General features: G+C 51.1%; 1 protein-coding gene across 1 annotated transcript in view; it reads left to right on the top strand.

The window, feature by feature from the left end:
* The first annotated feature begins 3,508 nt into the window (after positions 1-3,508).
* ASIC2 (acid sensing ion channel subunit 2) overlaps positions 3,509-23,257 on the top strand; it is a 987,213-nt gene continuing 967,464 nt past the window's right edge. The window contains exon 1 of the mRNA XM_026517621.4: positions 3,509-4,063. Within this exon, the coding sequence (XP_026373406.1) occupies positions 3,509-4,063 (555 nt within the window). The remainder of the gene's footprint in view (positions 4,064-23,257) is intronic.

Consider the following 23,257-nt stretch of genomic DNA (forward strand, 5'->3'; position numbering starts at 1 on the left):
TCTCCTGCATTGGCCTGGAAGACAGCACAGGCAGAAGCCCTTACTAAATTCACCCAGCAAGCCTTCCGTGGGAACCGGCAGAGCCTGTCTTTATCGAACGCTGAAATGTCTAATGGAAAGAGCTGTCCTCCAACGTAAGATGGCCTTGGACATTATTACTGCCTCGCAAGGAGGCACCTGTACCGTTATCCAAACAGAATGTTGTGTACTCATATCTGATGAGTCTGTTGATGTCCCATCTTTATTAAACCACACGAGGATACACGTGAGCGTCCTCAGGGATCCGATCCCCAACCTAGGGGACTTCACAAGTCAGTGGTTCAGATCACGGGGCTCTTCATGGAAAAAAAACCTGTTTCAAGGGTAATTACCTTAATTGTGTTTTGCATGTGCCTATACTGTTGCTGTGGTATCTCACTCAATGCAGCTGGATAGCTGCCAATAATGAGCCAACTCCACGCAGGTGAAACCCCTTGTTGACTGCTCAGGTGGAGGAGAGTATGAGAACCGGTCACGAGGGGTGAAATGTTGGAAGGGGTGACTGAGAGGACGTGACCGCTGCTTAACCCCGAGCTTGACCCAGGGCAATCAGAGGCTCCTCACCCCCTTCCCGTCCTTGGTCCTTGGAATGTACATTTCGCTTGGCTACCCCACGCTAGAAGGTGCCCAAGGACACAGCTTTAAGGGTGTTGTTGAGATGGTATATGTGACTTAATCCAGTTAAGGCCTCTACATAAACATTCAAGGTCCTGGCAAGCAGGTGTGGAGATCTGTATGACTTACGGAGCACAAGACAAACCTCGTTAGTTAAATTCCCTTGCTTATAAAACCCACCCCTACTACTCCGGAGAGGTCTGCCTCCTTCTTGATCTCTCCTTGCTCTTCATGTCCAGGGGCCAGTTTGCAAACCAACACCGCTTCTACCCGCACGGAGTCCTGAGTTATCAAGGTAAGAAATGTGTCTTATTCCTCTTTGTTTCCCCCAAACCAATAGAGTGTCTGGTACAGTTGGGAGTTCCACGCACTTGTTAAACAGGCTGATGAGCCAAAATTCGGGAGATTCATCGGGGATGTCTACCTATGTAGGAGGGCCTTGAGCTGAAAAATGGACAACAGGGATGTGGCCTGGTGGAGGGAAGGGATAGGGCTGCTTTCTGATGTGGAAGGAGAAAGTATTACGTGTGTGGTACGTGGTGAGTGTGTGTGTGTCTGTGTGCAATGGGGGAAGTGGTATAGAAGTGCTTGTCCCCTTCCTACATTTGGGAAGGAGTGTTTGGATTCGCGTTCTGAGCCTGTGTTTTGGAAGCAAGCATGCCTGAGTTCAAGGCCCAGCTCTGGCTCTTATTAGCTGTGTAACTTGGAGAGGGCACCTCACTTCTTTGAGTCTTTCTTATCCGTGTAATAGAGGTAAACAACACACACCTGTCAAGATGACTGGAACGGTTAAGTGAGATAAGCTATGCTCACACAGGTCTCGACAGGATTTTTATTTTTGGCACTCTTGTTTTGAAAACCCCTACCTATCTAGGCCGCCCTACACGCAGGGGTCTGGGACCTCTGAGACGGCACATGCGTGAGGTGGGCTAGCCTCTGCCATTTGTGTTTACTTGCAATGCTTCTGTGCTCTGAGCTCCCAGGATCAATACACCACTAATTCAATGCCACATGTTTATTGCCTCAGAGAGCATTCGGATACTGTTCTGTTTGGATCTGGGTTAGCAAGAGGGCAGATGGCACAGGGAAATATTTCGAAGTAGATACAAAGCAGGAGGGCCATTCCTGAGGCCGCTTTCTTCTCAAATGCCTTCCAAGGAGTATTTAAGCTTGGCCTGCCCTGGGGACACCAAGTTGGCTCAACAAGGCGCTTTCGTGAGGCTCTGCCCCAGCTTGGCTGTGTGCATTGGGTTGGCCCCTGGAATTTTCTGTTCCTTTCCTCCTGATGGGATTTAGCATCACGGATTCTACAGGTTCCGGCCATTTGATCCCTGGCATGTGGCAAATCACACCCACCTGCTAGCAGGGGCTGACTTCCAGGGGATTTTCAGGAAAAGGAGGTAGGCAGCTGAAACCCCAATCCTTTGCTCCTACCTCTATCTCCAGCTGTGCTTCCATCTGGCAAATCCTGGGGCAGAACACACACACACACACACAGCCCAAAGGGAATGCAGCCAGCCCTACCTGGAACCCCAGCTGTCTTTCCTCTTCAGATACAGAACCTTGGGACAGCAGTTTGGGGGGGGGTCTACTTGTTGCTCTTTCTCTGGGTCTCCAAGGGACGCCTGGCTCTTCCATCTCAGGAGGGGCTCCTGGCTCCCTGGAATGTTCCCCTCAGGCTCTCAGGTGGCCAGCCCCAGACGCACTGTGGTTTTAGACTGCTCTCTACCTTCCCCACATTCCGGAGCTCCCCTGGCGAGGCCCCAAGCTGAGTGTGACCTGGGAGCAGAATTCGGGCAAAGGAACCCTATCTCCACCCCAACACCTGGCGCGGGGGAGTTTACCAAGTGCCTCCTTGCCATCCGCGGGGAGGGGTGTCACGTTCTCACTCTCAGGGCCAGTTCTCCACCTTCCGCGAGGGGCCCCCGTTAGCTCCCTCCGAAGGTGGCCAAAAAGAAACTTTCGCCGGGTCCCCACCACCCCCACCCCCTACCTCCCGCCCCGCCCCCACCTCCTACCCCCGGAACGCGGGGGGGGGGAGGGATTGAAGCGGGGGAGGGGAGAAGGCCGGCTCGCTCAGCGCCCTCTGGGTCTCGCCTTACTTCCGGGAGGCGGGGGGAGAGGCGAGGCCCGCGGAGCCCCCGCGTCCTGCCAGCCTCCGGGTCCGCGTCTCTCCGCGGTCGCGCGCTGCCTCCTCTCCGGGCGCTGGCGCGGCCCGCCGGCATTTGGAATTCCGCCCGAGAGGGGGGGGCGGGGGCTGGAGGAGGCGGCGAGGAGGGCCGGCGGCCGGCGGCGAGAAGCGGAATCCGGGGTCCAGAGCGGCGCCGGGAGCCGAGCCGAGCGGCGGCGGCTCGGGAGGCTCCGCGCTGCGCCCGCCCGCAGTGCATCAGCGTGGCCGCGCGACATCCCCGGGATGCTCAACGCGGGGCATTATGCACTGGTTAACAGGCTCCGGGCTGCCGAGCGACTTGTTTGAAGCATTTTCTCCCTCGCTCTCGCTTTTAATCTTGTCTCTAGTGGCGTGTGTAGGGGGGAGGACTTTATTTCCATTGGCTAAGCTCTCCCTTCCCACCCACATCTCTTCCACATCACCTTGGTGTCTCCCTAAATAAAACCAGCCCTCCTTATCGCCTGGAAAAAATCAGGAGCTAGAGTTTGAATGGGTTTATATAAACACTCACCCCTGGCACCGTGCGGCTGGGCTCCCAGGATAAACTCAAGGCGCCTGGCCTGATGCTTGCTTTGCCGTGTTCTCTCCCTTGAACGTCAAGGTTTGAGCAGAGCCCGAGGACTGGGAACTCTTCCCTGAAATTGGATCAACCTGAAGCCAGTTGCGGAACTGCACAGGGTCCCCATGGACCTCAAGGAGAGCCCCAGCGAGGGCAGCCTGCAGCCCTCGAGCATCCACATCTTCGCCAACACCTCCACCCTGCACGGCATCCGGCACATCTTCGTGTACGGGCCGATGACCATTCGGCGTGTGCTCTGGGCCGTGGCCTTCGTGGGCTCCCTGGGCCTGCTGCTGGTGGAGAGCTCCGAGAGGGTGTCCTACTACCTCTCCTACCAGCACGTCACCAAGGTGGATGAGGTGGTGGCCCAGAGCCTGGTCTTCCCGGCTGTGACCCTCTGCAACCTCAATGGCTTCCGCTTCTCCAGGCTGACCACCAATGACCTGTACCACGCCGGGGAGCTGCTGGCCTTGCTCGACGTCAACCTGCAGATCCCGGATCCGCACCTGGCCGACCCCGCGGTGCTGGAGGCCCTGCGGCAGAAGGCCAACTTCAAACACTACAAACCCAAGCAGTTCAGCATGCTGGAGTTCCTGCATCGCGTGGGCCACGACCTGAAGGATATGATGCTGTACTGCAAGTTCAAAGGGCAGGAGTGCGGCCACCAGGACTTCACCACGGTGAGTACTTGGTTTTCAGCTCATTCTTGCGCCTGGTGCTCTTGAGAAGTGGCCGCGCCGGGGGTCTCCCTGTGCTTTGGAGCAGGAGAGAGCGTATGGTGCCTGAGTTGAAGGCCAAGAGGGTAGTTGGCCGGAGTTGTTGGAAGTGGTCGGAGAAGTCCGCCTCCTGGAATGGGGTGCAGTTGTCTGGTCAGATGTGGAGGGTGAGCAGGGGGCCTGCGGTGGGGGATCGCTCCCCCAGATGTGCTGAGTTGGCTTCCTCCCAACCAGAGGGAGGAGGCCAGAGCTGTCCGTTGTCCAGGGCACTTGGTATCTGAGCTGTGTGATTGGAACAGCTTGTCATTGACGAGGTGGCATTTTTTTTCTCTCTCTTTCTCTGCTCGGAAGTGGCATCAGGCACTGCATCCTGTGGGCTGGGCTGGAGCTAAAGCTGCCAGAGAAGGGGGTGTGGGGCCCCAGGCAGCCTGGGTGGTTCCAGTGGCTTTGGGAGCTTGCTGGAGCAGGTGATGCCGCCCGGGGGTGGAGGTCTTTGTGCTTGCTTCTCTTGTGTGGATTCCGAGCTCCGTGTGGGGAGAGGAGAGGCCGGGGGACCCCCGGTGTCCGTCTGGTCTGCTGGCAGGTTGGAAGCAAAGAGATGTCTAGGGTGCTTGGGCCCAAAAGGAGCGTGTAAGTGGAGGCCCGTGTGTAGGAGGATGGCCAGTGAGGCGCCTGTGAGGGTGACGCGGTCCAGGCTGGCTTGTCTGGGAGCTTCGGCTTGAAACTCAAAGGCTTGGTTTGCTGTCTGTGCAATCGCTTAACAACGTGGTTGCGAGAGGAGTGGTGTGGGGAGGGGGCAAGCAGCTGTGGGATTGGAAAGCCTGGAGGAGGAGTGTGGAGCTGAGTAAAGAGGAAAGGCGGAGGGGGATGTGGCTAACATTCAGGATGGGGCTTCCTAGAGGGGCAGGGAAAGGATGGGCGGAGAGCTGTCATTGCCAGGGTTCTCTGCCCAATTAGTGGGCTGCTGGGCATAACTTGGTGTAAGGGGTCAGACTGCAGCTTCAGCCCCCTCCTTGCTTCCAGGCAACTCTGGGGCTTCGGGGGCCATGGGACCCTCTAGAAGCCCATGGTGGCCGCTTCTCCCATAGCTGCCTTAGGGAGAACTCAGAGCACTGGGGTCTCAGAGCCTTGAACCAAATTGTCATGGTAGGTTCTGGGTGGCAGGTGCAGCAGTTGCAAAGGAACTGGACTCTGTCATCAGCACTTGTCTGGGCCCTCTGCCTAATTGAGACATGCCCTACCTTGCCGATAGTGCGTCCATTCCCCACCTGCTCTCCGATCTACTGCCTACCGGCTTCTTGCTCTGAGTTCCTGTTAATGCCACAACCAGGCTCTGCCTGCAGCCTCTGTACTTGCAGTTGGCTGTCTGTGATTCTGGAAAAGCCCAGAGTGCCAGGGAGGAAGGGGCCTTGCCACTTGCATCCCATAGAGGTCTGTTTCCTGGGGGAGCTGTTTTTACTCTCCGTTTTAAACACCGTGAGGGAGAGCACAACAAAATCAGTGGTGGTGTCTTTATACTAAAGACGAAGAGGGTCTGAGCTGGCGGAAGGGACAGCCGTACTGGAAGCCCTTCTAAATGGAGCAAAGAGGACCCTAAAACAGGCCATGCACAAATGATGTCTTAGGTGGCTTGAGAGGGAAGGGGAAAATGCCTCGTTCCTGAAGGCTGAGACCATCCTTGTATCCCACCTGTGCTTTCTAGTGCCGTGGTAACACTTGGCTTCACCACTGCACTTTGCAGCTCGAAAATGCACTCGCTGTTCCTCTGTCTGCGTGAACACACAAGGAACACATGGAGAGAAACTGCAGTTGGTAGCAGACCCTGGACCGAGTTCTCAAACATCCTCATAACTGCGTGTCCAACTAGTGGCTTCCTCGCAATTCATGATCAAGTTCCATTTCCAAGGAAAGGTTCTTTGACCCACGGCTACTGTTTTGCACTTAGCCCATCATTTGAGTTACTGGAGTCCCAAGAGGCCAAAGATCAGGCCTTCAAGCCTTACGTGGGCCTTTGACCTCTCCGGGATGTCTCTCCAATAGTAAAGTCGCTTGTGGGTATGGTTTATTAAATAGTGAGTGGCACGTCACTCTCTGCCATCCTCACCAAATCCAGGCGTGTTCCCCCTTGGACTGACCCTCAACGTATGCCCTCCCCCAGCACCGAAAAGGGGGTGAGCCTCAGGGCTGGATCCCCACGCTGTGCGGGAAGTGTCAAAAAGAGCACCCACTCCAGGAAATCTGGAGGAGGCCCCAGGTGGACCTCTGATCTTTCTTACCCTTTGATCGCAGCGGAAAGCCATGCTGAGCCTCTGTGAGAGGGGACGCACACCAGATTTGTTCCAAGACCTTGCAGTGAGGGATAATCCTTCCCACTGCCCCTTTGTACACCTGTCCCTTTTGGCCTAGGGTATAGTATGCTCATTCTTAGGGCAGAGAACCTCGCAGGTGGTTATGGGAGAAGTCTAGTTCATTGGCGTTCTCACTCATTCATTCTCTCTGCTGCTCATCCCTCTCCAGTTGGCTTATTTGTTAGGCCCTGCCTGGGTTTGTCCTATGCTGGGTGGCTTCTTGCTTTACATGCTGTGGCTGACAGTATTAGAGAAGGTTGGGGGAGGGGAGGTCCCAAGTGGATCACTTTTCCTGTTTTTCTTTTTCCATAAAGCATACCTAGTGCTGTCTCCAGGGTTATTGCTTCTGCATAAGCTTTCTTATTCCAGGTTCTTAGCTGGTGTGCAATGAAGTGCATAATACCCTTTAATTAGTGAATGAGCCATGATTCTAGCAGAGGGAAGGACTGTTTGTGGAGGTTAAAAGTCCCAGGAAGCCAGGTGTGGAGTTCTGACTGCCGTGTAAACAGCTGTGCTCCATGCTGATGCTGGTACACTCTTAGCCCTCACCTGGGATGATCTGAATGCAGATAGGCACGTGTTTGTCCTTCCAGGGAAAGCAGAACAGGGCTTGCTTCCATAGTGCCTGCTTGGGGGAGATTGCCCCACTGACCTCCACGAGACAGATGGATGGAGGTCCGGATGGGGTGTCTCTGGCCGTGACGGTGGGCGGTCTAAGGTTACAATTAGGAGCCACTTCTTAGCTTGAATGGGTTCGAATCCCAGCTCCATCATTTTCTAGCTTATTCCCTAGGCTTCGATTTGGTCATGGACATCTCCTATTAATACCTGACTTTCTAACTCACAGGGTTATTGGGAGGAGGAGCCATGTGAGACACTACATGTGAATGTCCTTTTGTACTTTGTGACAACTGTGCAGATGGAAGGCTGGGACAGGACTTTCTCCATGTTAGGAGGAGTGTTATTGTCCACTGCACCTGCCCTGTTTGCAGCCCACCGTAGGAGTCAGGTGATGACTCATGCTGTGAGCATGAACCAGGGAGATGGAAGTGCTGCTGTTTTCTCTCTCTGGAGCCCAGGGTTAAAGCCCAGCCTTGCAGAGGTGGGATTTCTTAGAGTGGAGGTCACAGCTGGGTTCGCTAGCTAACTATTGCTGACAGGTGGCAACTCCATTGTTTGTGACTAGCATGTGACTATTTCACGTTGTTTCTCTGCTCATCACAGTGGGGTTCATCTGCCTCCAAGTTCAGGAATGCAAATGACCCTTCAGTTGGCACTTGTAACTCGATTACCGTAGTTGTGTGTGTTTGTGCTTTCAACTTGAGATTTCTGGGTCTCCTGGGGGGCTCAGTTGGTTAAGCATTTGCCTTTGGCTCAGGTCATGATTCCAAGCTCCTGGAATCAAGTCCGGCATTTGGCTCCCTGCTCAGTGGGGAGTCTGCTTCTGCCTCTGCCTCTCCCCGTTTGTGCGCGCGTGCTCTCTCATACAAAATCTTAAACCAACAAACTTGAGATTTCTTAGGAAAGGCATTTCTTTCTTACTGAAAGCGAGGTCTCTCCACAATGAGATCTTGTTAGAGGCACATCTATGGGTCTTATGTGTCTGTACCACATAGCGTTACAAAGACGTAGAGGTGAGGGCTTAGGAGGCTACATGCTTGGGATTCTTGCCCAAGGCTGGTGGGTTCACAGCTAACCTCTCGGCCTTTCTTATTACATGAGGAGTAGGCGCGTGAAGACTGGGGGCTTTGGGGCAAGAGCTGAGCTGGAATTCCACCTGTGTTCCCATTTACTGTTTAATCTTCAGCAAGTTCCTTAGCCTCACTTTCCCCATTTTTAAGAATCGAAACAGTAATACCTGACACTTGGAGTTGTACTGATCCAGGGCGGTAGTGTATGGCAAGAGGCCGCGTGTGGCGGAGGCCTGGTGCATACGGGGTGGACCCCTTGCTCTGCTGCGCGGCCCACGGGAGTGTTGACTGAGCCTGCGCTAGATGCTGGCTCCCTTGACTCTAGGCCAGTGTTCTTCCTACTCTTCCTTACTGTGACTCACCACCAGCTTTAGAGCACAGGCAACTGCTATGCTCCTGGGTTCTACGTTCTCTCAATGCTTATGCTTAGATTTCCACTTCCCCTGGGCTTTGGCTCCTATCAATTCTGTGGCCTAAACATCCTCTCCTTCCCTACCCTCTGGGCTTCCACATTGCAGCTCATGCTACTGACCCCGCCCTCCCCCCCCCCCCCCCCCCCCCGCGGAAGCTCGTGCGGCACCGGCCCCTGCAAGGAGCTGAGTGACCTCCACACGAGGCCCAGAGCTTTTATGACCATGCGTCATGTTACTGCACGCACAGTCTTCCCTCTGTTGACCCAAGAGAACACCTGCTCGGCAGCAGTTATAACGCCAGGCCAGGGACTTGCCATCTGAGAGCTCACTGCTCATTTCCCATCCTTTCTAGATGGAGAGCTGGTTGAGAGCCGGCATCTCGGATTGTCAAATGCATTATCTGTGCATGAGAGGCTGAATACGGGCCAGCACGCGGCCGGTTGTTGATTACAAGTTGCTTTCTGTTTCCTGACCAGACCCAGAATCTTTTGTTTGTGACTGACTTTTGGCTTCCGCGCCCCCCCGCCCCCATGTTTATGTCTTTAAATCCGATGGGTCCTTTAAAATCCAGCTCTAATATCTCTGTAGCCTTTTCCAGGAAACCATTGCCAATCCCTCCCCTCCATGACCGTAATCTAAATGAATTTCTTCCTCCTCTGTCTTTGAAAGAGCATTTTGGCTCCCTCCTCTGTCAGAGCACTCACTGTGCCTTTCCTAGCCTTAGACTCAAAGTGTTTACGCTAGAAGAGCCCTCAGAGATGATTTGATTTAATACCTGAATTCTTTAGCCACAGATAATTTTTATGCATTGCCTATTTCTGTCTCTCTTCCCTGTAAGACATGATGTCTTTACTGACCTTATATTCTCAGGGCTTAGAATTGCTTAGCACATGGTAAAGCTCTCAAAATGTGTCTTCCAAGTGCGTTAAGTGGGCTTGAAGCTACTGGAAGGTAAGTTGACACGCTAGCTGATAGAAAGGGAGATAACAATTTTTCAGCCTTCTTCTCCAGCGTAGGTATCTGGGATCCCACCTGCACCGGGATGACGTGTCTCATTATGGTCATTATTTTAATAATATACTTCCAGATGATGGAAACAATCCATGCTCATTGGAGAACACTTGGGCAGTGTGGGGAAAGAATAGAGAAGAAAGACAAAAATTGCCTGCAGTAGCACCCGGATGCAATTACATGTCTTATTTTGGGGCTTGGGAGTAGCTCTGTCCGGTCACACAGTGTGTGCACATTTGTGTGTCCGTGTGCCTGGGACCACACCTTCTGTGCCTCTGGTGACTTGTTTGGCGTGCGGCACACATCCAATCAGTGTCAGCTTGCTCTCTTGTGTCCCCGGGGTAGTGTCCAGGGTGTTAGAGATTCCCTCCAAGGTCCACTTAGCGTCAAAGCAAAATCCAAAGCTAGGTCTGATCAATACCCCTCTTGTGGGCTGCGTTTTGCCTTCTCTGCCAGAAGCACTAGGGATAATTTGTGAGAGCCAGTGGTAACCACCCCTCTTAATTCAGCCTCTTTGGATTTTAGGTTCACAACTGAACACCAGTTCCCCTCCTCTGATGGCACTTGATCGATAATTCATCTGTGCATTGACCTGAAACTATCTTGGTCCCACTGTTTGTTGTATGCTTACTAGGATGAACCACGGATGTGTTCGTTGATACCAAATTAGATCGCCTGACCCTGCTTCTAGATGAGGCCCAACCTTATGACTATGCAGAGTCATGAGGACCATGGACTACAGAGACCATGAGATTCTCTTTGTACAGACCATTCCTGTCTGCCTCATTACATGGGTGTAGACGACCCTGTCTCTCCATCACTTGTGAAGTCTTGGGGCTCTATGACAAATGGTCGAAACTGCACTTTTTTTTTTTTTTTTTTAGGATTTTATTTATTTGACAGAGAGACCGCGAGAGAGGGAATACAGGCAGGGGGAGTGGGAGAGGGAGAAGCAGGCTTCCTGCCGAGTAGGGAGCCCGATGCGGGGCTCGATCCCAGGACCCTGGGATCATGACCTGAGCCACCCAGGCGCCCCTAAACTGCACTTTTATTCCTTAAGGTGCTTGGACGTTTTGTGAGCATTTGCCATGTGGTTGGAAAGGCAACCACTGCCAAGCTGAGCGAGGGATTTTTTTCTTTGGTCCCACTTCTGATTTGCAGGACGTGAGGTTGTGGCTCCCTGGAAGTAAAGCTTTCAGGGGTGTATTGAATTCTCTCTGACATGTTGGATGGATAGGGTAGTGACTGGGAGCTGTTACAATGACCCACATCATCAACTCGCAGAGAAAAGCGGATACCGCTGCACAGACCATAGAGCTAGTGCCTCGATGCTTGTGGGGCGAGCCTACGTGTCTGTGCCTCTGTTGCCCTAGGACTTATTGGATTGGTAATGGGTCCCTTTCCCCCTCTCTATAGTGGTTCCCTTTTCCTTCCTACAGAAAGTCCTTCCCTTAATGAAGAGATGAGTTCTAGGAATTTTTCTGCAAAGCAAATCCTTGCTCACCACTGGTTTCTATAGTACGAGCTGAAATGGGATCCCATTAAAAAAAAAGAAATCCCCCAAAGACCGAATTGGCAGCTTTTAGCACCAGGTTTGCTGTCAGAGCTATTGCTCCATAGAGCAGTTCATATTTCAAAGTACCAAGGATCCCATTCTCTCCATCAGACAAAAAATATACCACCTAGGTCAAGAGATAACTGAAAGTATGCTGTGTGTTTTCTCTTTTGTCTGAGTGTTTATGTTTGATGGAACTGAGTTGAAATAGCAAACCGGACTGCAGGGCCATTTGACCCACAATCTGTTATAACCTGGAACTAATGGCCTACATCATCGCCCCTGCAAGTGTGAAATTCCATAGATCACATTTCACCCATGCAGTGGACTTAAAACTAGTCCATACAGACTGGCCTTAGTGGTTACTGGGTAGCAGATGCCCCCAGAAATACATGCTGATTATTTGATAAATCTGAAGCTTAGGATAGAAGCGTGTTTACTGGGTTAGGCTTTATTTGGGAACAGCATTCCAAAAAGTGTCATCCTTTTGATGCTGAAGCATCTTTCTACCTCCCAGTACTTATTTCTCATGACTCAGGTACGCTCTATATTGATTACCTCAGTGATCATGGAAATTTTTACTCAAGAAATCAAGCATGAGACACGGGAGGAATGTATTTGCCTGTATTTATTGACTTCTGTTGGTTGAGTCGTACAACCTTGGGCAAGATAACTAGCCTCTGGGGGCCTCAGTTTCCTCATCTGTAAAATGAGGGGGTTGAAGTGGGTGATTCCAAAGGACTTGCCCACCTGTCGAACTCTACTGCAGTAAAGTATAACCAACATTTATTTTTCGGATTCCACGTTTGTTCCCTGACACTGCAACTTTTAACTTCTATTTGGGGGAGGGAGCTGATGTTCTTTTGCAACCAGATCTATTTATCCATTTATTTGTTTTATTTAGATAGATCTGTGCAGTGGAAGCAGAAACACTCTGATATGCTGAGTGGTTGTAGTGGGGTAAAGGGAGGCACAGCACCCTACTTCCAAAATCCTGTCCATGAGCCTGGCTGCATCATATTGGTCTGACTGAAAGTTTCCATCACTAGTCCTGTGCTTGTGAGCGGGGATGCGCGTATGAATTAGCAAGGACATCTTTGGAAGATGCTGCCGAGGTCCCCTTTGGTGCTGCTAGGGGTCAGGTTCTTGATCACTCATAGCTGTACCAATAGCACCGCCACTCCTGGGAATAGCTGGGAAGTTATTCACCTCCCCACCGCCTGGGGGCAGCCCGTGGCCAGCGACTAACTGACCCAAATTACCAGCCATCTTGCCTCAAGATGGTACAACTTTCCAAGCAGTTTACACTCCAGAGTTTCCCACAGGACGAGGCTGAGCCGGAACTCTCTGGTGGTTTCAATATCTTTGCTTATCTTTTCTCCCTTGCCCATATCCTGCATGCCTCACTCCCTGAGGTCTTTCCCTCAATAAATCACCTGGATGAGAAACCCCATCTCAGGCCTTGCTAGGGAGTACAACCCGCGTGGTGATGAGTTTTAGCTTCTCTGTCTGTTTGGTAACAAGGAGAATCATCTAGGCACATGGACCAATGACTGGCTTAGAAAGAGGGAAATACCTGTTTCAAAAGTCTTCTAAGCCTTGAACTTTCTAGATCTGTGTCTTTAACTGGGGCCTATACCAATTTCCAGGGGAGGTTTATCTTTTTAATTTTTTTTATTTTAATAATTCAAATGAACATCTAATTAGGATTCACACCTCGGGGAGCAGCTGATTTGCTCCTCTTTGGAGCTTCTTGCCCAAGCAAAGCCCTTCCTGCAGTTGCCCATATCCTCCGAGTTGAGCTATCCCTATTCTCCCAGCTGCTGCCTACCCCAAGGAGCTCACATTCTAGCTCATACCTTCACCAACACCTGAATTCTCATCTTTTCCCAGTTCTGCTCTGAGCTTGCCTTTCCCAGCGCTCCTCCCCCAGCCAGCCTTCGGTGCCGTTTCTTCCTGGATGTGCACCAGTCTGGCTTTGAGCCACAAGGAGGAGAGTTTCACGTTGGCCGTGGCTCGGGCCCATCTCTAAAGCAGGAGGCGGTGAGCGATGTCTGGCTGACCAGGGGTGATGTTCTTGATATGTCACAGAAACCATGAGTGATGAGCGTAGGAAAGAACTGAGACTCCTTAGCCTGCAAAGGGAAGTGGGTGACCCAAGGCAGGGCGATTGCCTTCTGCAAACCCTTGGAAGGCAGTCCTGGGGAAGAGGAGTGAAACTTTCTCTTGCAAGGCTGGAGCGCAGAGCTAGCCCCAGTGCGGGTACGGGGCAGAAGTTCAGAGAAGTGGCTCCCGGCTGATTGGAAGGAGCCGTCCTGGGAGTTTTGAGGACCCGTGCCCTGTCAGCAGCTCCAGCCCGGGCCACACAATTGCTTATTGCCAGTGCTGTAGGGGTGGATCAATGTCAGATGAAGGGCTGGATTTACCGGCCTCTCAAGTTCCTTCCAATGCTGAGCATCCCTGATTTATTTCCTTCCTGAACAGATATTTGAAATCAGAGGTGAGGGGCATTGGCATTTGACATTGGAAAGAATGGATGATAGATGCAAGCCAGCTCGTCCAGCCTGCAGAACCACCCCCATTTCCCAGCCCCGTGCAGGGCTGAGGCTGAGTGTTTCAGAAACCAAGGTTAAAAGGGTGCTGTGGGCCAATCCTTGCAGACAAGAGAGCGGATATTCAGCTTGTCCAGACAGGAAGTGTGTGGGTGCGGGTGGCCAGGGCTTGGGGTGGCTGTTCAAAGACCTGGCCTCCCAAAGTGAGTGTGCGTGCCTTTCTTGAGAAGAAGTTCCCAGAGGAATTTGTCATAAGTTCTGGGCTCTAGATCCAATCCTAGAGAGCAAATCTTGGGTGTGGTTTGGTCTGGCCTGGTTCCATGGGGTGTCTGGGGAGACTGGGAGGTATATGGATTAGAGGTGGGTGGGGGGTAGAGAGACACTGAGCTACAAGGGCTAGGAAGGAGGCTAATCTGGTCCCAAAAATGCCCTGATCCAGAGCACCAGGGGATAGTGGCAAGTGTTGGAAAGATGAAGGGGCTTTGGCACCTGAGATAATTACATAAGAGATTAACTTTGTGGCATGATCATGGAATTTAGGGTCCCAGAGGTGTATGCTCCAGACTTTGTGACTGTGATTTTGATGAATAAGAAATATATATTTGGTCTTCGTTCTTGGCTCCTGGTACAAGAGCTTTAAATGCCCTTGGAATTTCCTGAGAGATTGGGGCGAGAGGAGAATCTTTGATTATTCTTAATAAGGGCCTTTCAACCATACCTGATTTTATGCTGATGAAGTGACTCTTGGTGGCCCCTAGATTGCTTTAGGATGGAGGCTGGGTGCCAGAGGAACCAACCCTCTAACTGGAGAGAGGGGTGGAGATTGAGTCAATCCCCAATGACCCATGATTTAATCCAGGGTGCCTATGTTATGAACCTCCACAGAAAACTCTAAATGAAGGGACTCGGAGTGCTTCTGGGTTGGTGAGCATATGAGGTGCTGGGAGGGTGGTGTGCCTGGGTGGGGGGTAGGCATGGAAGCTCTGTGCCCCTCCCCCATATCTTAGACACAACCTGAATTGCATCCTATAAGTAGTACCAATAAATTCCTGAGTTCTCTATGCCATTCTAGCAAATTATTGAATCTGAGAAGGGGGTTGTGGGAATCTCTGACATATAGCTAGTTAGTCAGAAGCGTGGGTGACCTGGACTCATAACTGGCACCTGACGTGAGGGACATTCTCGTGGGATCGAGCCCATAACCTGTGGGGTTTGCACACACTCTGGGTAGTCAGCCTCAGAATTGTTTGGCATGAGGAGAAAGCCCACACATTTGGCGTCAGAAGTGAAGGGCTCTGGGAGTCCAAAACAGAGCTCAGTAACGACCTCAGGCACATTATTGACCCTCTCCACGCCTCAGTTTCCCCATCTGTTAAATAATAATAACCCTGGCACTTGCCTCATAGGATCGTTTGCAGCCATGGAAGGAAGTGAGAGAAGTGAAACTTCTAGCAACGGGCCTGATGTAGAGGGCTCAGTATTTTGTTGCTGTTATTTTTATGATGACTAAGAGGGGCTGGTGATTCCCCCACAGTGAGGGGGGAATCCAAGAGCAAAAATGTTTTTGGGGGAATCCGTACCGACATCAGCAAGTCTCAGGAGTATGGGGAGTGAGGCTGCAATCAAGCCTGGGGCTCAGCTCCTGCTCTTACTGGTGGGTATAGACTTTGTCACATCTAGAATTCCTCCCGTTTGGTCATTCCTGTGTAGTTTATAAAACCTGTGAATTACTAACATTTTCTGAGCACAGAATATATCCCAGGCCCTGTTCAAAGTCAGGCACCTGATGGGGAGTAACTCATTCAGTCTTCACAACCGCCTTGGGAATGATGGATTATTGGTAACTCTTTCTGGCATGGAAAAAATTGGGGCTCAGAAAAGTGACAGGACTGATGTCACTTAGCGAGGAATTGGTGGAACTGGGTTTTGAACCGGGAACTCTGGTTCCAGATCCCCTGGATGCTTTCACTACAAGATGCTCTGTGATCCTCACTAACTCTGAAAGTGAAAAAGGTAGTGATGTATCTGTTTCCCAGTTGAACATACATAAGGCTCAGAGAGGTTTGGTGACTGGTGCAGGGTCACTGGTGCAGGCACTGGTGCAGGCACTCGTGGGGTTTAGAGTCACGCCTTTTGATTTCCTTGGGGTGTTTTCTGTAAAGACCTCAAGCTTATTTGTACAGGGCTGAGCTGCATGAAGTCGGGCCATTTGTCAGCAAGTCTTCAGCTCCAAAGGGTTGGGGTTTAGGCACAAGGTCCCTCAACTTATCTGCATCCTCCCCTGGGAACCTGGAGCCTGGCAGCTGCCAGACCCGAAGCCGAGCAGGAAGACTGGCCCAGGTGGGGGTGCCAAGTTGAGAAGCTGGAGAAGTCTCTTCTTGCCAGGGTGACACTTGGGACGACTCTGAGTTGCAAAACGGGGAGCTCAGGAGTCTGTGCATGTGATTCTGCCCTGCCTGCCCTTTCTGCCTTTTCATGCATCCATCCATCCATCCATCCATTCATTCATTATTTAAAAGATTTTATGTATTTATTTGAGAGAAAGAGAGAGTGAGCACACACGTGCACGAGCGGGAGTAACAGGGGAACAGCAGAGGGAGAGGGAGAAGCAGACTCTCCACTGAGCAGGGAGCCTGATGTGGGGCTCATTCCCAGGACCCCAGAACCATGACCTGAGCTGAAGGCAGACACTTAACCGACTGAGCCACCCAGGCACCTCCGCATTTTAAATCCGACTCTGGGTGGCAGAAAGGATGACTTTGGGAGAAGCAGCTGTGTTTAAGGCACCGGGGGGCTAGAGCTTGGTATCGAGAGCTTCAGCTTCTGCCTCTGACCCAGTGGCTTGAATTTGGACATCTAGTCCAGGTGCACTCTGATTGACAGATGGGCAGGTGGCAGAAGAATACAGTGGGTAAGAGCTGGACTCTGGAGCGAGACTGTCTTGATTCAAATTCTACAATCATCGTTGGGCCAAGTATTCAGTTTGGTTTTGGGAGAACTAAAGAATTCGTGAAGTATGTTACAGTAGACCTCAACCTGCCTGAGTTTCTTCTCCCCCTTCTCCCTCCTGCCATTTCCACCCACATATCAGACTTCTGACTTCTCTTCCAGGACTCTAGTCATCCATATCCTCCTTTCTGTGGTGTCAACTGAGGCTTTCCAGTGGAAGTCTCTGGAGCGTGTTCTCTTGGGTTTTCTCCTCCCCCAAGGGGATGGCAGTCGAGGGCCCTCTCTCCAGAGCAGGAGTGGTTGCAACCGGGCTCTCGTATGTCTCCCATGACGATGTAGGGAATTCCAGGTTCGTGTCTTCTCCCTGGGGACCCTGAGAGGGGCTTGTCCCTCTCTTCATGGAGTGTGAGAAAGCAGTGATGAGAGAGAAGCCTCTCCATGAACTGGAAGTAACCGTGTCTTCTCAAGTTTGGGCCAAGGCTGCTTCTGCCATCCTGGAATGATTTCTTAGCAGAACACCTTCCATCCCCTGGGCCTGTTAGCTATTTCAGGGACATTTTAAGTGGCTATTAACAAATGTTGAATTATGGCTGCAAACCTCTGGGAGCTCAAGTGACATTCACATGAATCACAAGTGAGCTCTGTGCAGTCAAGGCTGCCACAATGGGCTGGGATTAAACAAACAGGAGCCATTGTTCTCTCCAAAGCAATGAGGCAAGAACACTGCTCTTTGGAGCCTGTGATCTCAGGCAGCGTGCCCCGTAGAAGCAGGATGCTGTCCAGGACACAAGGCTCATTGCTGCAGGGCAGACAGATGCTCTTTGGTTTGCAGAGAGGCATATTCGAGCTTAATATCTGGAGGTATTTACCAACCGTCGGCATGTCCGGGGATATGCCAGCCGGTCTCAGGGGTTATGAGTTGCCCAGAACATTGATTTGACAAACATCTCCTGAGTGCTTCCTACATTCTGGACTGAACTCTAGAGAAATGGAAATCAGTAGGGCCCAACCAGGAATTCGAGATGCTCAGTCTGGTGGGGAGGCTGAGCAGCAAGCAGATTACTTGACTCTAAACAGCCAAAGTTTATACAGAGTCCAGAGACCACATGGGGTAGGCTCCAAAAATCTTCCAAAAAGAGATGATATGTATTTTTTTTTTTTTTCCATAACAATTTCAAACATGTTGCAAGACTAGTTCAGAGAACTCTGGTGTGTCCTTCCCCCCCTCCCCGGGGTCCCACGGATGTCCTCTCTGGCTAGAGGACCTCATGGAGGGTCACTCTGCTGTCAAATCCCCCGGTTGTCAAAGCCCCCAGTTGTCAAATTCCCCAAGCTTCCTTTACTCTGTAACTGTTCCTTAGTTTCTCTCTGACTGTCATGACCTTGACATTCTTTACAATTCAAGGGCAGCCATCTTGCCGAAGGATTTTCTGTTTGGGTTTCCCTCTTGATTAGACCCAGGTAACAAATTTTTGGCTGAATTTCTCAGAACTGATTCAGGATTCTTCTCGTTGCCTCCCATCCAGAGGCACACGATACCTATTTGTCCCAATACTTACCATGTTAATTTTTATCCCTTGATTAACATGGTGTCTTCCAGGGAGACACTTTGAGACCATGTAAAGCCCCATTTCTCAACCCTCTCTCACCCTCTGGCTTTATCATCATTGATTTTTCTTGCTTGAGTTATTACAGTGATGCTCGCCAAATGGTGATTTTCTAATTCCATCATTTCGTCCGCATTTATTAGATGACTTCCTAGAACACAGAAGAGCTCTCTTCTACCCTTTTATTAATTTATTTATTTAAGTCAGTGTAGTTTCAGATCTCTATTTTATTCAATGGGTTATAATCTTTAATCAAAATCTCTGTTTTATTCACTGGGTTCCTATCATTACTTCTTTCGAAATTTCAATTTTCCCATACTTGGGAACCTCCTCAAGCTGACTTTTGTGTTCTTTTGACATTTCCTTGCAACTTCTGAGCATTTCTGCAGTTTCTGGCCCCGCTAGACGCTGCAAGTTCATCTTCTTTTCCTGTAACTGGTCATGTCTCTAGTGAACTCTGGTTCCTCTCAGTAGGAAATGATGTTTAGAACTAAGATCTGGGTTCTAGGCTCATTGCAACTGGGGTGCCACTGCTCCCTGGCTCAGTGGACAGAACTCTGTATATGTATTTACATGCACATTGGCATCTACGGTGAAAACCACGACCTCACAGCAGTACTTCCTACACCCAAGGTGGGGCTTGAACTCACCACCCCGAGATCAAGAGTCACATGTTCCACCGACTAAGCCAGCCAGGCCCCCTCACACCAATACTTCCAATTCTGATCTAATACCACAGGGTTCATTCTAGACTTTTCCTCTTTTCGTATTAGTCCCTCCTTTCTCTAGCAGTAGGAAACCAGCCTCCCATTATCTTACCTACTTGTTTGCTCCATTCTCTTGAACAGAGACCATCTCCCCCTCCCCTGGGCTCCTGCTCTGCTTGGTGGCCTGCTCGCCTGGGCCCTGTCCTCAGGGCCTACCTCCTGGCCAGCCTGCAGTGCCCTCCTAGTGTGTGCTCTGGCTGCTCACGGCTGCCTCCCATTCTTACATTTCCTCAAGTGTTCCCCCGCACGTTTTTACAGCTTTTTAACTTTACAAATTCAGCAGCCACTCAAGATACAATCAAGATTCGTGGCCTGCATTCGGTTCTCCTGCCTCTTTAATCAAAGAGCTCTCCCCCAACATAGCACACGCAGGGTTTTTAAAAATAGCTTTATTGGGATACAATTCTTCTATCATACAATTTATCCACAGAAAGTGTTAAATTCAGTGGATTTAGTGCATTCACAGTGTAGTGAATTTTAGAACATTTTCACAACTCCAAAAAGAAACTCGGTCCCCATTAGCTCCCTCCCTCCCTCCCTCTTCCACTCCCCCCACCCCCCACCCCTAGTGTCAAGTGATTACTAACCTGCGGTCTGTCTGCTCAGATTTGCCTATTCCAGACACTTCCTACAAATGCAATCATACGCTACAGTACGTGGTCTTTTGTGATAGAGCTTTTGTGTAGCTTAACGTTTTCAAGGTTCACCCATATTGTAGCGCGCGTCAGAACTCTCTTCCTTTTTTATTCCCAAATGATGGTCCACTGGGTGCATGTGCCTCATTTTACTTCTCTCCATCAGTTGATGGATGTTCACATTGTTTCCATTTTCCGTGATTACGAATAACGCTGGTATTCCCACTTGTTTTGATAGTGACTTCTGGAAGAGAACAGACCGGTGGTCCTATACAATCCGATTATTGCCTCGTGATTTCACTTAACCTCCTTCTTTCCCTGTGTTTCTTGTAAACTGGTAGTTAGGTTTCAGGATCTGATGAGATTGAGGGTAATGATTTTGGGAAGAGGGCACCACAGACGAGGCTGTGAACCTCCTATTGCATCATAGCGGGAAGAGCGTATTGTGTGGTTGTCCCACTCCTAGAGAGGCTAGGTCTGATCACGTGGTTAAGGCGGCACCTGCTGGGTCTCTCCGTTGCATCATCTCCCATGATCAGGTGATCCCCAACATCTGTGGGATGATAGATGCTATGGTACCCTGCAAATATTTTATTTACTGTGATAGTTGAACCAAAATTAACAGTTTCATTAGAGGTTGCAAAATAGTGGTTCCCCCATTCTATCATTCTTCCTACATCTATTGGCTGGTGTTCCTTTGTAAAGAACATTCCCTCATTAACCGGGGACCAGCTACAGTTCCTCCTGTGATGGCAGGATGAATGCTTCTTATTGTCCTTCAGTTGCCAGTTTTCAGAGGATAGCGTTGGTGTAGGAATTGCCATCCAGGCTCTGAGGGATGGTGAGTTCCTGGACGGACCAGGGGTAAGGTGTTCACCAGAGAATGTTTGTGGGTGGGAAGGGAACGGGAAGGACAGTAGGACTCCACTCAGCTGTAGTCAAGGCAACCACAGACTCCTTCCAGATGCCATGGTATCCTAAGTTGGGGATGTTCATTCATCCTTAGACATGGTTCTCACTGGTCCTGAGCCTGGGTGGGCCTGGAGCGGAGGTGGCCGGCACTAGGGTTGGTGGGACAGGCTGTGACAGCACTGACCACGGGGCTCCAGGCAGGTTATGAAGTGTCAGCTGTAGGGATCCTAATTCTTTGGCCTATCTCTTGGTATCTCATTACTTCCCTGGAGCCTGATACTTGTGTGACCTTGTCCCTGTCTCTGGGGTATTCATGCAGCAGCCCCTCCTCAGGGGGAGCAGAAGAAGTGGGGCAGAAAGGGAAGTCTCACACGTGGATCCCATTTCATTGAACTGCTAAATGAAGCGAGTGTCTCATCTACTGAGCATTTGCTCCGTGCCAGGCAAAGTTGAAAGCGTGTCCAATGACATGATGAGGGAGGTTCTTTCCTCCTTCCGTGTTATGTATATGACTGAGGCACAAGAGATTTAGGAAATCGCCAGGGTCTCAAAGTTCCTGGTACCATTCATTCCCCTGTTCTGCCTTTCTAGGCGGTGCATGACGAAGAGCCTTCTGCTGGGGGGGGGGGGGGGCACAGGGCCATGGCGCCCCTGGGGGCATTGTCCCTTTCCTCTGCCCCCAGCATGTATCTCCCTGCACACCTGGATGGCTCCACAGCTCTCTGGCTGTCAGCCTGGAGGGGGCACGTCTGCGTGCAGAGGGGGTAGAGTGGAGGGAGGGTTTCACAGAGGGGAAGGGTACCCAGTGGACACAAGTATGATTGTCCCCAGGAAACCGTGGCATCACGGCTCTGTCCCTTACCCTGCACCCCTGTCTGATATTCCACGAGCAGAGGTGGCTTCCTTCATACAGTCTGCTCTCTGTCTTGCCTGCGCAGGGGTGCTAATTATCTGGCATGCTAATGAGCCCGGAGGATTAACATGGAATATGGGCAATGATGACTTCACTTGATGGATTCAAGGCTACCTTCCTGCGAAAATATTTCAGCCTGTTTGCTGGGAGAGCATCTCACAACCAAAGAGCATGTGATGACTAAGATCTCAGCTTTGGGGAAGCAAGGATAGTCCCACAATGTGTAGTTTATTTAACTTGCTCTTCCGTCCGTCTGTCCTTCCTTTTGCATTCCCTGACGGCCTACTTTGTGCCAGGATGGATAAGGCACATCCCCTGTCCGCAGGCAAATGTGCCATTTTTAGAGGGCTGCAGATACATAAATACATACTTTCAGTTAGAATTGTCATGAGAGAATTATCTCTACTGTGCGTGGCGGGGGGCAGTGCCTGGCAGAGGGGAGAGGGATTCATTACAACTGGGAGGAATGGAATAACTTTGTGAAGAAGGTGGCATTTTAGCTCGTCAAAATTCTACTTCTCCTGAAGGCCAAGGGGTAGGGGCAGGTGAGGGCATCGCGGGGCTGAGGAGCACTGCCTATGAAGCTCCAGGACAGGTGGGCCCCGGGAAAGGGAGAAGCAGACTTCCCGCTGAGCAGGGAGCCTGACGCAGCCTGGATCCCAGGACCCCGAGATCATGACCTGAGCTGAAGGCAGACACTTAACCGACTGAGCCACCCAGGTGCCCCTGTTTTGTTATTACTTAAAATATAAGAGTCATGCTTTTATGGGACTCTTACCTTTTAATCCTTTTAATCCTTTCTTGGTGGAGCTCAAGTCCTTGGTGTGAATTACGGACTCCAGAGTACAAATGATACTCGCGTACTGGAAAACGGAATCCTCGTGTACCAGGAGAACTCATCAAGGCCGAAAGGGAAGATTACAGTCTAGGATTCTCAACCTTGACTGCCCATTAGAATTACTTGGGGGAGCTTTAAACAATACTGATGTCTGAGTCCCACTCCAGAGACGTCTGGGTTGAAGTCCGGGCATTGGGATTTTTCAAAGCTCACCGGCTTAGTTCAAATGCTCCGCCAAGGTTGAGCACTACTAGTTAGAGAACCAGCAGACGGAGCGCTGGCAGCAGAACCCCCTGCTAGGTTTTGCTGACTGGTCCTCTCCCCGCGAAGTGCCAGCGCTTGTCCCGGTCCTTAGCCCCTTCCTCTCTGAAGCTCAGCTGGTGTGCCTGCCATGTTCATGTTCACAGCCTGCCAGGGACCAGCGGGCAGGCCTGTCTGCCACCGCCTGGCCGTAGCACGTGACTGTAGTTCTCAGCTCAGGCCGGCCAGGCCGTCGCTGCCTGAGGCCTTCCTGGCCGGAACACGGAGAAGCTGTGGGGTTCTGTTCTTGGAATTATTAATCAAGGGCTTTCCAATTTCCCCAGCAGGAAGAGCCTTTATTTCAGGCAAAGCATCCCATTTGGCTTTGGAGCTCTGACAAGTCTGTCTGTGGGGTCTCAGGCTTCACTCTCTGGTTGCCAGTCTCTCAGCGATGCCTGTGGCTGGTAGCTGTCTGGTAGAGTAGGATTCCAAAGGTCGGGATGCTGTTCTTTTGGCCCAAGTGCGGGGTATGGATGGCAGGGGCCCCGGAAACTACTGCCTATGTGTGGGCTAGGGGGCCCAGAGGACCAGAGTAAGGGTGGGAGCTCAGTGCTCAGCTGCCCCCTCTTAGGAATGATTGGCCACCTGTCTGTCCACCAAAACGGTCAGATGCAGGACTTCCTCCTGCGGTCAGACCTGATTCATCTCGGGACCATCATGCATAAAG

Source organism: Ursus arctos, unplaced genomic scaffold (genome assembly GCF_023065955.2).
Source record: "Ursus arctos isolate Adak ecotype North America unplaced genomic scaffold, UrsArc2.0 scaffold_24, whole genome shotgun sequence".
In the NCBI taxonomy this organism is placed as follows: Eukaryota; Metazoa; Chordata; class Mammalia; order Carnivora; family Ursidae; genus Ursus; species Ursus arctos.